We start from the raw sequence: 12,117 nt of genomic DNA, 5'->3' as shown, positions 1-12,117 counted from the left end.
CTGACCAGCTTTCCAATCCAGACGCTGACACCCTGTAGCTGGGTGACCTTGGCTGCGCCTCTCCTCCTCTCGGACCCTCAGTCTCCTCTTTAAAGTGTGCAGCATGAGCCTACCTGCTGGGTCTGCTTGGGGGTATAAAAGAAATCATGAACTTGGCACCTACTGTGCCCCTTGCTGTAACTGATAATTACTATTCGAGTAACCAGGTCACCCCACTGGCAACGGCAGCGCCGGACCCAAGCAATGTCTTTATTACATTTTTCAGGTTCCTGCGGGCTGGTGGGCAGACAACCAGGGGTCCGGTGTGAGCAGCCCCTGCAGCAAGGGTCCCAGAGCCAGGGCAAAGCTCTAACAGTACCCAGGGGCAAAGGGTGGCGGCGTGAGGTACTCTTCAGGGAGCCAGTCCCTCTGGGCTTCTGGCAACCCTTCTGTCTCCGGTTTGGATGCTTTTGAGGACAGGGCCCTCATTACCACTCGGTGCCAACTCCTGACCCTCGGGGTCACCTTGCTCCCGCTGGCCAATCTTGAGGCCTTCCCGGAGGGGTCACCTCCGTCTCTCAGATCCTGGGACTGTGCGGGACTTGTGAGGGACGTGGCCGCAAAGCGGGCTGTGGAGACGTCGTCTTCCCAGTGTGTGTCACCTGGCCTGGCCCCTGAGCTGTGTGCCAGTGCGGGTGGCCCAGCATTCCAGAGCGATGACAAGTTCACAGGTGCCGAGTGGGGTTTCAGCTGCTGCTGGACCCTCTTGCCCATCTCGGGGAGCATCCTGAAGTTTCTCCAGAGTTTCTGGCAGGCCTCCTCAAGGGGGGCTTTCGGGGGGCAGGAGGAAGTGGCCTCTTCCTTGGGGTCTCTGCTTGTCTTTGCCGATGGCCTCCTTCCCTTTGGCCGATGGAGCAGGATGGGCCTTCCTGAGGTCTGAAACCAAGCGCAGGTGAAACCTGGGGCCATCCCGCCCGCCAAACCTCTGAATCTGCCCTGGAGGTTGGGACACGGGTCCCACTCAGGCATCTTGGGGCTGAGAAGGACCCCAGGTGAACCCAAGCCTGACCCCACGCCCCATCCCTCCCATCCCCATAACCAGCTTCACTATCCGCCCCCTCCAGGGATTGGCAAACTTTTGTCACAAGGGGCCAGAGGGCAAACGTTTTCAGGTTCGTTGGTCATACGGCCTCTGTCTCATTCCCCAGCTCTGCTGTCACGGAGCAAAGCGGCCAGGGATAGCACATCGACCAGAACGTGTGCCCGCGCTCCAGGAAAACCGTATGGACATGGAAATTTGGCTTTCGTCTGACTTTCACGAAATAATATCGCATGAGATATTACTTTTAGTTTTAATTGTTTCAACACTCTTCGAAAACATGAAAGCCACGCTCAGCTCGTGGGCCACTGGGACGCAGGGCCATACGGAAACTGGCCAGATGTGGTCCTCGGGCCCTAGTTTTCTGACCCCTGATCTACCCGGCTGTTCAGGCCAAAACCAGGTGACGTTCGTGGCAGATGGCCGACAATGCCGCATCCGTATCCCTCTGCCCTGGGCACGCAGGCGCCCCCAGCTCCGCTCCCAAATGCCCGCAGTGGGGACTCTGCTTGGGGTCATTCCTTGGCCACACCGGCAGGCCACAAGTGCCAGAGAATTAAACTCTCCCAGGAACAGCGCTTGACCAGTGGCTACTGGAAGCTGGAGGATCAATACCCCAGCTCCTCACCCCTAGGGTGGGATAACTGAAGTGCCCAGTTCCACGCAGAGTCCCAGACTTCCCCAGGAGACTGAGCCCTGGTTGCCTACAGGGGAACCTGTTCGCTAAGACGCCCTTCATTGGCTCCCCCTGTGGTCCTTCCTGGGATCACCCCCTAAACAATGGAGGGCCCAGGGACTCAAACCACGACAACGTCCAGCTTCTCCTCCCCCTCCGCCTCCCCCTCCAAGCCATCGGCAAGCTCCCTTCCAAAATGTCCCAAATATCTTCTTGTTCCACCCCTAGAGATCTTTTTCCGGTCCCTCCCACCGGGACAGTCCCTGCCTCCTTCCTGCCACCTCTACCATTGCCCCCAGGCACCCCCTTCTGCAGCTGGCAGCCACAGGCTCTCCCATGGCGGGTCCCCCTGCACACCTGGAATAGAAGAACCCCATGTCCTCACCCTGGCCCCGAGGTCCTGTGTGATTGTCTCCTCCTGATCCTGGCCCCTTACTTCCCGGTGACCTCCTCTGCACTCATCGCACTCCACCCGCACACTGGCTTTTGTTGTTCTTTTGTTTTCCAAACATACAGAGCCTCAGGACCTTTGCATGTGCTCTCTTCCCTGCCTGAAACACCCTCCCTGCATCTCTGTGTGTGGCTGACTCCTCCTTATCCTGCATGTCCCAGCCCTATGCCATCTCCTCTGGGAGGTCTTCCCTGACTGCTCCCTTCACGCTTTAGCCCCACACCCGCTGATGTTCATCGCACTGGCCTGTTTGATTTCCACTGCTGCTGGAATTTCCCTGCTGTGTGGGGGGTTAGGGGCTCCTGAGGGTCCAATCAGCCCTGAGGAGATGGGATTCGTTCATTTATTCATTCACCTACTCTACAGATCCATTAGTGGAGCACTTAGGCATATGCAAGAGACAGGGTGGACAAGCCAGCCAGCCAGATTCCCAGGTCTCTTAGAGCTCACAGTCTGACAGGGAAGGCAGACAGGAAACATGAAAGCCAACAAATAAACAAGACGTTGTATATCGTGAGGAGTGCTCTGCAGTGCGTAAACAGGGTGATGGGATGGCAAATGCAGAGAGGGTTACTTTCAGCCTGGAGCTGGGGAGGGAGACACTTGAGGAATTGAAGAAAGAAGCCGGGCATAGGAAATCTGGGGGCAGAGTGCACACAGCATGTGCAAAGGCTCTGGGGTGGGTGCCACCAACATGTGCAAAGGTCTTGGGGTGGGACCAGCACATGCAAAGTCCCCGAGGTTAGCTTGATGTGTCTGAACAGCAGAAGGGATAGCAGAGGGGCTGGAACTGGGCCGGGATTTTAGTTGCAGGGTCCTGCAAAATCACCGGAAGCTTCTTTAGTTGGAGCTATAGGATCTAATTGTCGCTCTAGAAAGTCTCCTCTGGTAGCGGTTGGCCACCGCTGCTCCTGCCCCTCCCATGTGGGAGATGCCAGCTTTCTGTCACATACCTCCTCAGGTGCAACCGTGGAACAGGAGGAAGGGTTCTGATGTTTGCTGGGGCCATGGGTGGGGCTGGTGACTTCCTCAGTCAATGCATTGGAGTAAAGGAAGAGATCCTCATAATCCACGTTCTCTGGATCCTTCTGCGGGGCAGAGGGGACTTGCAGCTCCGCCCCAAGGAGGGGGACACGGTGGTCCCGGACAAACTGGGGGTGGTGGGCTCAGGAGCTGCCTTGCCCACGGCCCTGGTCAGGAAGCATGCCCCTCCCACGCTGGCTTTTGAGGGCTACACCCCTCTACCCCCGCCACAAGCCTTATAGGGAAATACTCTTTTCCTATAGATTGGCCAAGGTTATACCCCTTCACCACCCGCACATGAGCCCTTGGAAAAATTAGCTTGGGGAGCTGGGGGGGGTGGGGTGCGGGCAGGGTACAAGGCAGGAGGGGTGGGGCCGTGGGAGGACAGGGACCACGAGAGTGACAGAAACACAAGAGGCTGGATGGGATGAGTGGGAATGAATCTGGGGGCTTGGCCCCAGCAGGGGGCGGGGGCGGCTATGACCCACGGGGGTCGTAACCCTCACCTGCCCACAGGGCTGTGTCAGCAGGTCCCCATGTGGCCGTATAGGCCGCTGCTGGTGGAAGGTGACCAGGGCGTGCAGCGAGGCATGGACCCTCTCCTCCCCAGGGATCATGAAGCTCCCATCGTCCAACAGCTTCACCATGAAGTGGCGGCAGCAGCTTTGGGCTCTGCGGAGACACTGCTGGGGCTGGAAAATTCCGTTCCTCCTCATTCCGCCCCCGTCTCCCAGCCCTCGAGCCGCCAGTACCAACTGTTCAGGCTCCCATTAGCCTTCTGTGCTTTTTAGCCATGTGACACTCGGTAAGTGACTAACCGCACCATGCCTCAGTTTCCCCATCTATAACCTGGGGCTACCAAGGCTAACCTCAGGGGTTCTTACAAAAGCGGAATAAGCTACTGCAGACAAAAGCTTAGCTTGGTGCCTGGCTAGGGTCACATGATCAACGGAAATGATAATAATGAAAATTTGAGTCAGGCCCCAGGCTAAGGCTGTATGCTTGGCACATAGCAGGTGCTTGATAAATGCTCTGTTAAGGAATGGATGCACTTATTAACGGCCCACTATGTGCTTACTATATCATATTTAATTTCCGCATCGAGACTCTGAATTGATTTTAGCATTCTTATATTAGAGACGAGGACTTTGAGGGAGGCACAGATAGGTTGAGTAACTCGTCCTAGGTCACACAGCCAAGCCTTTGACTGTGTGACTCGGGCCCTAAGCTTTTCTCCCTGTGGGCCACTCTGTTGTGGGGCCATTGGATTTTTTATTCCTCTGGCCTAGAATCCTTTTGAAAAGTAGTCTGTGCAGCTGAATCTTGAGATGCCAGATCGGCTTTTGAGGCCTGAAGGAGCTGGACTGCCCTGAGTTTCCCTAACACGTCCCTCTGGGTGGAGTCAGAGAATTGCCAGGTAGATGGGGGGGGGGGGTGCTGGTTAGGCGAGGGCAGTAGCCACTCTTGGGTTCCCAGCAGCCCCTGTTTTCAGACACACAGGCTCAGTTACCACCAAGCCTCCATATGCTGGTTACAGCCAGCCCTGTAGCTGCTCCTTGCAGCCAGAGTTGGCCAGAACTTTTCACCAGTTGCTCTCTGAGACGTCGTGGCATGAAGCACCCCTTACCCCCTCCTAGGAAGCCCGGAAGCCCTCCTGCCCCCTCCCTCGTCCCTTGCCCAGGCCTTACTTGTAGGACAGAGTGTAGCCCACGTGGCTGTGACTGACCCTGATGAGAAAAGATCCCAGCGGCTGTGACTCCAGCAAACTCTCGGCATCCCTGGAAGAACACACATGGGAGGGAGACGACTGTGACCCAGCTGTCCCGCGTACCGGCCAGACTCCTGGTGCACCTGTCATCCCGGTACTGAACAAACCTAAAATCGTGTTTTCTTCTCAGCTGTTTCAGACCTTGGGACGTTCAGGGGCAGGGCTGTTCCCAGCTGTGGCGGGAGGCCTCTGATGACCTTGACCCCAGGACAGACTTGCTCCCATCCCCCACAGCCCCTGCCTGCCTTCCCAATGCCTAAAATACCCCCACGAAGGCATCTTTGGGGGATCAAGGTGTCGTAGGTGACAATGCCTGTTCTCCGACGCGTTGGAATTCAGACCCCAGCTCTGCTGCTCATCAGCCGTGTGGCACCTGACATCAGTCCCTTTCTGACCTTCAGCTTCCTCAAGGGGAAAGTAAAACCCTCATTCCCAGGACTGACAGGAGAGCAGATCAAATGCGTGGAACACGAGCGTGAGAACTGCTCACCAAATGCTATGATTACTACTCCTATTATCTGGGGATCACAGACAGGAAGGTGGTCTTCTACGGGACAAGCTGTGACTGTGACAAGTGACAGCTGGGTCACTTGTCCCTTCTACGGGACAAGCCTATGAACCCGAGCTAATCCTGACTATGGGTAGCTGCTGAGCACTTGAAATGTGGCTGGTCCGAATCAAGATGTCCATTCAGCCTATGACACCAGATTTTGAGCACTTAGTACAAGATAAAGGAATGCTGACTAAATTATCAATGAGTTCTGAGTACTCCTATTGAAATGATACCGGGTGGAATAAAAGATAGGATCAAAACGAACGCCACCTGTTTCTTTTTACTTCTTTTGCTCTAGCTACTAAAAGCTTTAAAATTACAACGCGTGGCTCACATTGTATCCCTCCTGGCACACCCCAGACCTCAGAGACAATGCCTGCTTCGTCCTCTCGGTGGCTTTCACAATGTTCTCTCAATTTCCCGCACGCCAAGGGAGGCCATACGCAGTCTTTTCTCCGTTCATTTGGAACCAAGTGGGTGACTAGTGAGGTGAGTTTGTTCATGGCCTCAGAACGCAGCCCAGTGTGGAAAGTCCAGAACTCTGTCCGGTGTGGACATGCCGCTCATGTCCCTGAAGCATTGAGAGAGAGCAGCTGTTTGGGGGCCCTGTGTGAAGACGGATTCTGAGGCTGCACCCTGCCAGCATTGCTTGGTGATGCCTGGCCTTGGGGGAGGGGTGCCTGGCAGTGCTGGGGTGGTGGGCACTTGTGGAGAGAAAGCTGAGGTCCAGAGATGGGAAGTAACTTGCCCTGGTCACCCAGTGAGTCCACAGAAGAGGCAGGGTTCAAGCGTCAAGGGCCTGAGGGCTCCTTTTTTACTCTCTTAGCACCCGGAGCTGAGCTGAGCCCAGAATCCTGCAGAAAACCCGCCCAGGCAAGGAAAGAGGGTGAAGGGCAGGGTAGAAGGTATGGATGTGTCCTCACTCTCTCGAGATGGCACCATGGAACCATGCAGGGACCCCTCCTTGGGCCAGCTGGCCCACCTGTGTCTGCACGAACCAGTCCAGTCGTGGGGGCAATGGCGGGGGCAGCTTTCCGGCTTCATTCATGGCTTCTTGGGGAGCAGTTACCTGGCAGAGGGGAGAGAAGAGAGAGTCACGCCTGGTCCACCCCCCATACTTTGCTCTATTACAGTTCTTGGTGCCTCCTCCTTTGACAAGTCCTCTAGCTGGCCAGGGCAAGGGGCTTGACACTGGCTTGTGTTTCTTTCTTTCTTCCTTTAAAAAAAATTTTTTTTTAAGTTTATTTATTTTTGACAGAGACAGAGAGAGACAGAGCATGAGCAGGGGAGGGGCAGACAGAGAGGGAGACACAGAATCCGAAGCAGGCTCCAGGCTCCGAGCTGTCAGCACAGAGCCCGACATGGGGCTCGAACCCACAGACTGTGAGATCATGACCCGAGCTGAAGTTGGATGCTCAACTGACTGAGCCACTCAGGCACCCCGAGTTCTTAACAGTTTTACGCTCAAGGTAACACCGGACTTTGTGAGCCAATGACAAGGAGAAAAATAATAGTACCGATTTACAAAAGAGTATCAAATCAATGCAAAACCAGCAATGGGGTCAAGCCCTCCTGGATGGTCTGCTCATGACCCTTTATGCTCACCCTTAACCGTGTCCCTAACTTGGCCCACCCCTCCACCCTGGCCCTATCTAATGTTTTAATATTTCAGAAGGTCGTTGTTACTATTTCCAGAGGGTGGGGACATATTGACTAACTCTATCAATATTGACTTTCTTCCACCTGAAGACAGATGCTGAGACTGCCCTCCAAGGGGAGGCCCAAAGAATTCTGGGACAAGTAAAATTAAAGAGAACTATTAAGAAAACATTTAATAGGGGTGCCTGGGTGGCTCAGTCGGTTAAGTGTCTGGACTTCGGCTCATGGTTCGTGGATTGGAGCCCCGCATCAGGCTCTGTGCTGATGGCTCAGAGCCTGGAGCCTGCTTTGGGTTCTTTGTCTCCCTCTCTCTTTGCCCCTCCCCTGCTGTGCTCTGTTTCTCTCTGTCAAAAATAAATAAACATTAAAAAAAAAAAACAGAAGAAGAAAGCATTTAATAAAGCAGGGTGACAAAGCAATTAAGAACCTGGAATCAGAGCCAGATAGCCTGGGTTCAAGCCCCAGCTCCCCAACTTAGCTGCTGTGTGACCTTGGGTAAGTCACTTAACACCTCTGTGCCTTTATTTTCATCTGTAGCTTGGGGACATGATATTTAGCTGGGAAAGTACAGGTGGTACAGAACTAAGCACTGGATGTATATAATAAATACTCATGAATCCAGTAATGGCTAGCATAGGGTTATGTACATAGGTTTGTTCTTTTTTCTACCTGGGAGAACTCCTACATATCCTTTAAGACCCAGCAAAAATATCCCCTCCTCCAGGCAGCTTTCCTGTCTCTTCTCTTAGTCAAAGCCCTGGCGCCCTTCTCTGTCTCCCACTTTCTCCTCTGCTCCTACCTAAGCTTTGCCTCCTGGAACTCAAGTGTCTGTGTTCAGTGGAAGCCTTGACAGTTGGCTTTTCTTTCTCTAACGCAAGTGCCTGACTTAAGCTTTGACTGCTAAGTCATCGGCTTTAACTGGATGAAGTCTATCTGGGATAAACACATTGCCAGCCACAGAAGTAGATAAAGAGCCAGGATGCTCCCCGTCTCCCCTTTCCCCACCACGTCCCCACCACCAGGCTCCTTTATTTTAAAGATCCTGGTTGACTTAGGTAACTGGTCATTGGGTCGCTTTTTATTTTCCCTTCTTTTCTTTCTTTCTTTCTTTCTTTCTTTCTTTCTTTCTTTCTCTTTCTTTTCTTTCTTTCTTTCTTTCTTTCTTTCTTTCTCTCTCTCTCTCTTTCTCTCTCTCTCTCTCTCTCTCTCCCCACATTTTAAATTCTCTTATGTTTTAAATTCACCAATAGGGGGTGAGCCCCAGAAACCCTCGGCCCCCACCCTCGCCCCCAATACAAGCAGAGCTCCAGGCACATGTGTGCTGGCTTTCTGTCTACTGGGTACTCACCTACTTATCTTGTACGCTCCGGGGCTGGCAAGCAATAGATTTTCTTTCTTCAGAGTTTCCAGAGGGTTCTTGCTGATGTGCAGCTTGTGGTCATGACCACAGGGGTCCATCCAGCTGTAATTGGTTTGGCAAGGGGAGATATGTGTGGTTAGCTCAGGAGGCCTAGGTGAGCGCCCCCAAGGCTGAGACTTGCACAAAGCATTGTGTCTGGCTCTGTCTCCCCCCTATTAAGGGCCTCTAGGGACGGGGCCCAGGGCTAGCTTCTTTCAGATTTTTCTGGGTCCCCAGCACTACCTGGCGCTGGGCAGGGACAGCGAGGGGGCAGGGTGTTTGCTGAGGAATAACTGTCTAGGGCTGAATGAATCTGCACTAAGTTTCAAGCTCCTGACCCTGGCATTGGGGCTCCCCTATCTCCTTGCCCCCGTATTACAGCCCTAAGGACACCCTCGCTCTACTCAAAACTGACCAGGCTCTCTTCCCCTCCACGCCTTCACCCATGCTGTTCCCCTGCCAGGAAAGCCCTTTTTCCAGCTCCATTGTTCAAAGGAAACTGAAAATTCCTCCCGCTTTTCTGGTCTCTGCCAGCCCTGTCCCTCCTTCTGGCCCCACCTGGGCCCCATGCTCTGTCTTCTAGAGGTCTGGGATGGGGCTGAGACTCTTGGGGTCCCGGGCTCGCCCGGCAGGGGGCAGGCACAGAAGTGAGCACGTGGCCGGCTGAGGGATCCCCACCCGGGCACATACCTGGGAGACCCCTGGGCAGCCGAGGCTCTCACTCTCGCTGTTCAGGGAGCCTGCAGGAACCTCGGTTTCGGTTCAGGGTCTGCACGTCAGCGGGGGTGGGGCTGCTGCCCCCAGGCTGTTCCTGTTTCCTTAAGCAGGTGAGCCCCAGGGGCGGGACCAGGACAAACCTGGTAGCAAGTGCTGTCCGCAGTCCACAGAACTGCTGAGCTGCAGGTGGAGGGAGGTCCCTGCTCTGTGAAGACCGTGACCAGCCTTTATTGAGCACCTACTGTGTGCCAGATCCTCGGGGGACAGAGAGGTGATCCCAAGAGGTGCAAGCCCCACCCTCCTGGCTTCCAGAATCTAGCGAGCAATGAAGAATAAGAAATTAATTGCTAATGTCTCAGAGCAGACAGACTGCTGGAAGGGGGAACGGGAGTTGCAAGAACCTCTGAGGGGGCTTCGGTGATCGGGAGGAAGCGGCACTTAGGGACAGAGAGGGGTTCACTTGCTTGAAGGGTGCAAAAAGAGAGGGCTCTAGGAGGAGGCTCTGAGGCAGCGTCAGGCCTGGACAGGCTGGGGCCACATTGTGCTGTCCTCTGTAATGAAACAAAGCACCGTCTCTAAAATGGTATTTTATGACCGTGTTGGCACTGAGACCCAGAGAGTCCAGGCTGGATTCGTTATTATATGCTCACTATTATTGTATTCATTTTTTTTTTTCCTTCTGATTTTAAAACACCGCAACGGTCTGGGGAGCCCTACACACAATGTGGGCCCTGCGTGGAGGAAATAACGCTGAACGGGTCAGGCAGCCCCGGATGTGTGCTACAGCTCCTTCCCCGGCACATGGGCAAAACCACTTCCTTCTCCTCTTTCAGGCAGAAAGGGGCTGAGCTGGGGGCCTCTCCTCGGGCCCATCGCCCTGGTCCAGGGTCAGTGGCCTCCCCACCTCGTGCCCCAGGGGTGGGGTGGGGGGGCACACGCCTGTCCTAGAGGCGCTGTCACTTTAAAAAGCCTGGCCATGGGGGTCTCATTTGCACGAAGTTCAGTCTCCAGAAACGTAGGGTGTCTCAGGCCACTTCTAGCCTGGCCAGCTGAGGCCCCACCACAGAAGGCTCCATTCTGATTACCTTGACCTGCTCGGGGCATGTGGTCTTACACACAGTAAAGGCCTCCCCTGAGCATGTCACAACAGAATCAACCCCCAGCCCTTGGTGACCACAGTCCTCAAAACCGTGAACGGGCAGGTGGCCCCTAGAGGGACTTCCAGGAAAGGACCAGCCAGCCACAAGATATGGGGCTGGGACTCCAAGGCCCCTTCCTCTCTTGTGCCACATTCTGGGCTTTTCACTCGAGGCCCCAGCTGGTGAGTAGGACTTCCATGGCCCCATGTGGGGTGGCTCTCTGGGTGGGGACCACAGTGCCTTCTCAGCCCTGGGGACATGCAGGGGTGGGACAGCCAGGCTCTACCAACGCTGAGCTTTCTGTGTTTTCAACCGTTCTATTCGTCCCACAATGCTTTCATTCTATTTGTTAATTCATTCTCTCCACAAACATTGGCTGAGCCCCAACTATGGGCACCATGCTAGATGCTAAGGATGAAGAAGACAAGACAGGCACTGTCCCTGCCCTGCTGGAGCCCACAGTCCACGGGGAGACGGTTGTGGCGCAAGTCCACATGCAGGCCAGGCTTGCACAAGTGGGAACAGCAAGGGCAAAGGCCCTGTGGCAGGAAGAAACCGGGCACGCCCACGGAACAGACAACAGTTGAAGTGTCCAAAGAGCAGACATAACCGGATGTCCCATCAACGGATGACTGGATTAAAAAACCGTGGTCCATCCTTTCAACGGATTATTATTCGGCCGTGCAAAGCAGTCTTCACATGTGCTACATGATGGATCTAGAAAACCATGCTGAGTGAAAGAAGCCAGACACAAAAGGCCACATTGCGTGCGATCCCGTTTATATGGAGTGTCCAGAACAGGCAAATCCAGAGACAGAAAGACTAATGGTTGCCAGAAGGCTGGAGGAAGGGGTCTGGGGAGTGACAGCTCATGGGGACCGAGTGAGGAGAATGTGTTAAAATGGACCACAGGGATGGCGGCACATCGCTGTGAATACGCTGAAAGCCACTTAATTGCACTTCGGTGGGTGGACGGTTCGGTGGGTGGATTAGATCTCAATAAAGCCGTTATTAAAAAAAAAAGAAAAAAGTCGAGGAGTCATCTCTCCCTGTCTGCCACTGCATCAAATCTCCTCTCTCAGCAAAAGGCCGGGTCTAAGGCAGGACGGAGGAGGTTCCGGGACCCCAGCCTGACTCGGCGCGGGGGGGGCGGGGGGGGCAACAGGTGCAGACATGGAGCATCATGGGGCAAATACAGCTCAGAGCCGTGAGCTATTTACGTGACTTGTGCCCCGTTAAGAGACGAGATGCGAAAAACAGAAGTGGGTTCTGCTCTTGGGGAGCAAAACAAATAGCGATGCTAATAATAACGATGATGAGCACGATGCTGACAGCAGCCGATCCCTCAGTGACATGTGTCTATCCCAGGCTGAGATGCGCCATCCAGAGAGAGAGGGAGAGTGAGAATCCCAAGCAGGCTCTGTGCCATCAGTGCAGAGCCTGATCTGGGGCTTGACCTCACAAACCGCGAAATGACGACCTGAGCTGAAATAAAGGGTTGGGCGGTTTGCCGGATGAGCCACCCAGGCGCCCCCAGGCCTGTCTTTTAAATTAACGGGCATCCTGAGGACCCCGGACCCAACACCTGGCCACAGCTGCGTACCTGCAGGGAACGTGTGGACATAAAAATCCGTTAACGCTGATCTAGTCCAAT

The 12,117-nt window shown here is 54.4% G+C and overlaps 1 protein-coding gene across 1 annotated transcript; it reads right to left on the bottom strand.

Annotated features, from left to right (window-relative positions):
• Positions 1–216: 216 nt before the first annotated feature.
• HSH2D (hematopoietic SH2 domain containing) lies at positions 217–12,077 on the bottom strand. Its single transcript, XM_043590268.1, has 7 exons — positions 9,298–12,077; positions 8,557–8,670; positions 6,473–6,618; positions 4,917–5,006; positions 3,735–3,900; positions 3,159–3,293; positions 217–915 (listed from the first exon to the last, which is right to left on the bottom strand). The coding sequence occupies exons 3-7, from the start codon at positions 6,595–6,597 to the stop codon at positions 349–351; spliced, it is 1,083 nt and encodes a 360-aa protein (XP_043446203.1). The 5' UTR covers positions 6,598–6,618; positions 8,557–8,670; positions 9,298–12,077; the 3' UTR covers positions 217–348.
• Positions 12,078–12,117: the final 40 nt, after the last annotated feature.

The sequence above is a fragment of the Prionailurus bengalensis genome, chromosome A2, assembly GCF_016509475.1.
Source record: "Prionailurus bengalensis isolate Pbe53 chromosome A2, Fcat_Pben_1.1_paternal_pri, whole genome shotgun sequence".
Taxonomy (NCBI): Eukaryota; Metazoa; Chordata; class Mammalia; order Carnivora; family Felidae; genus Prionailurus; species Prionailurus bengalensis.
Note: the sequence above shows the minus strand (reverse complement) of the source record. Positions and strands in the feature narration are given on the sequence as shown.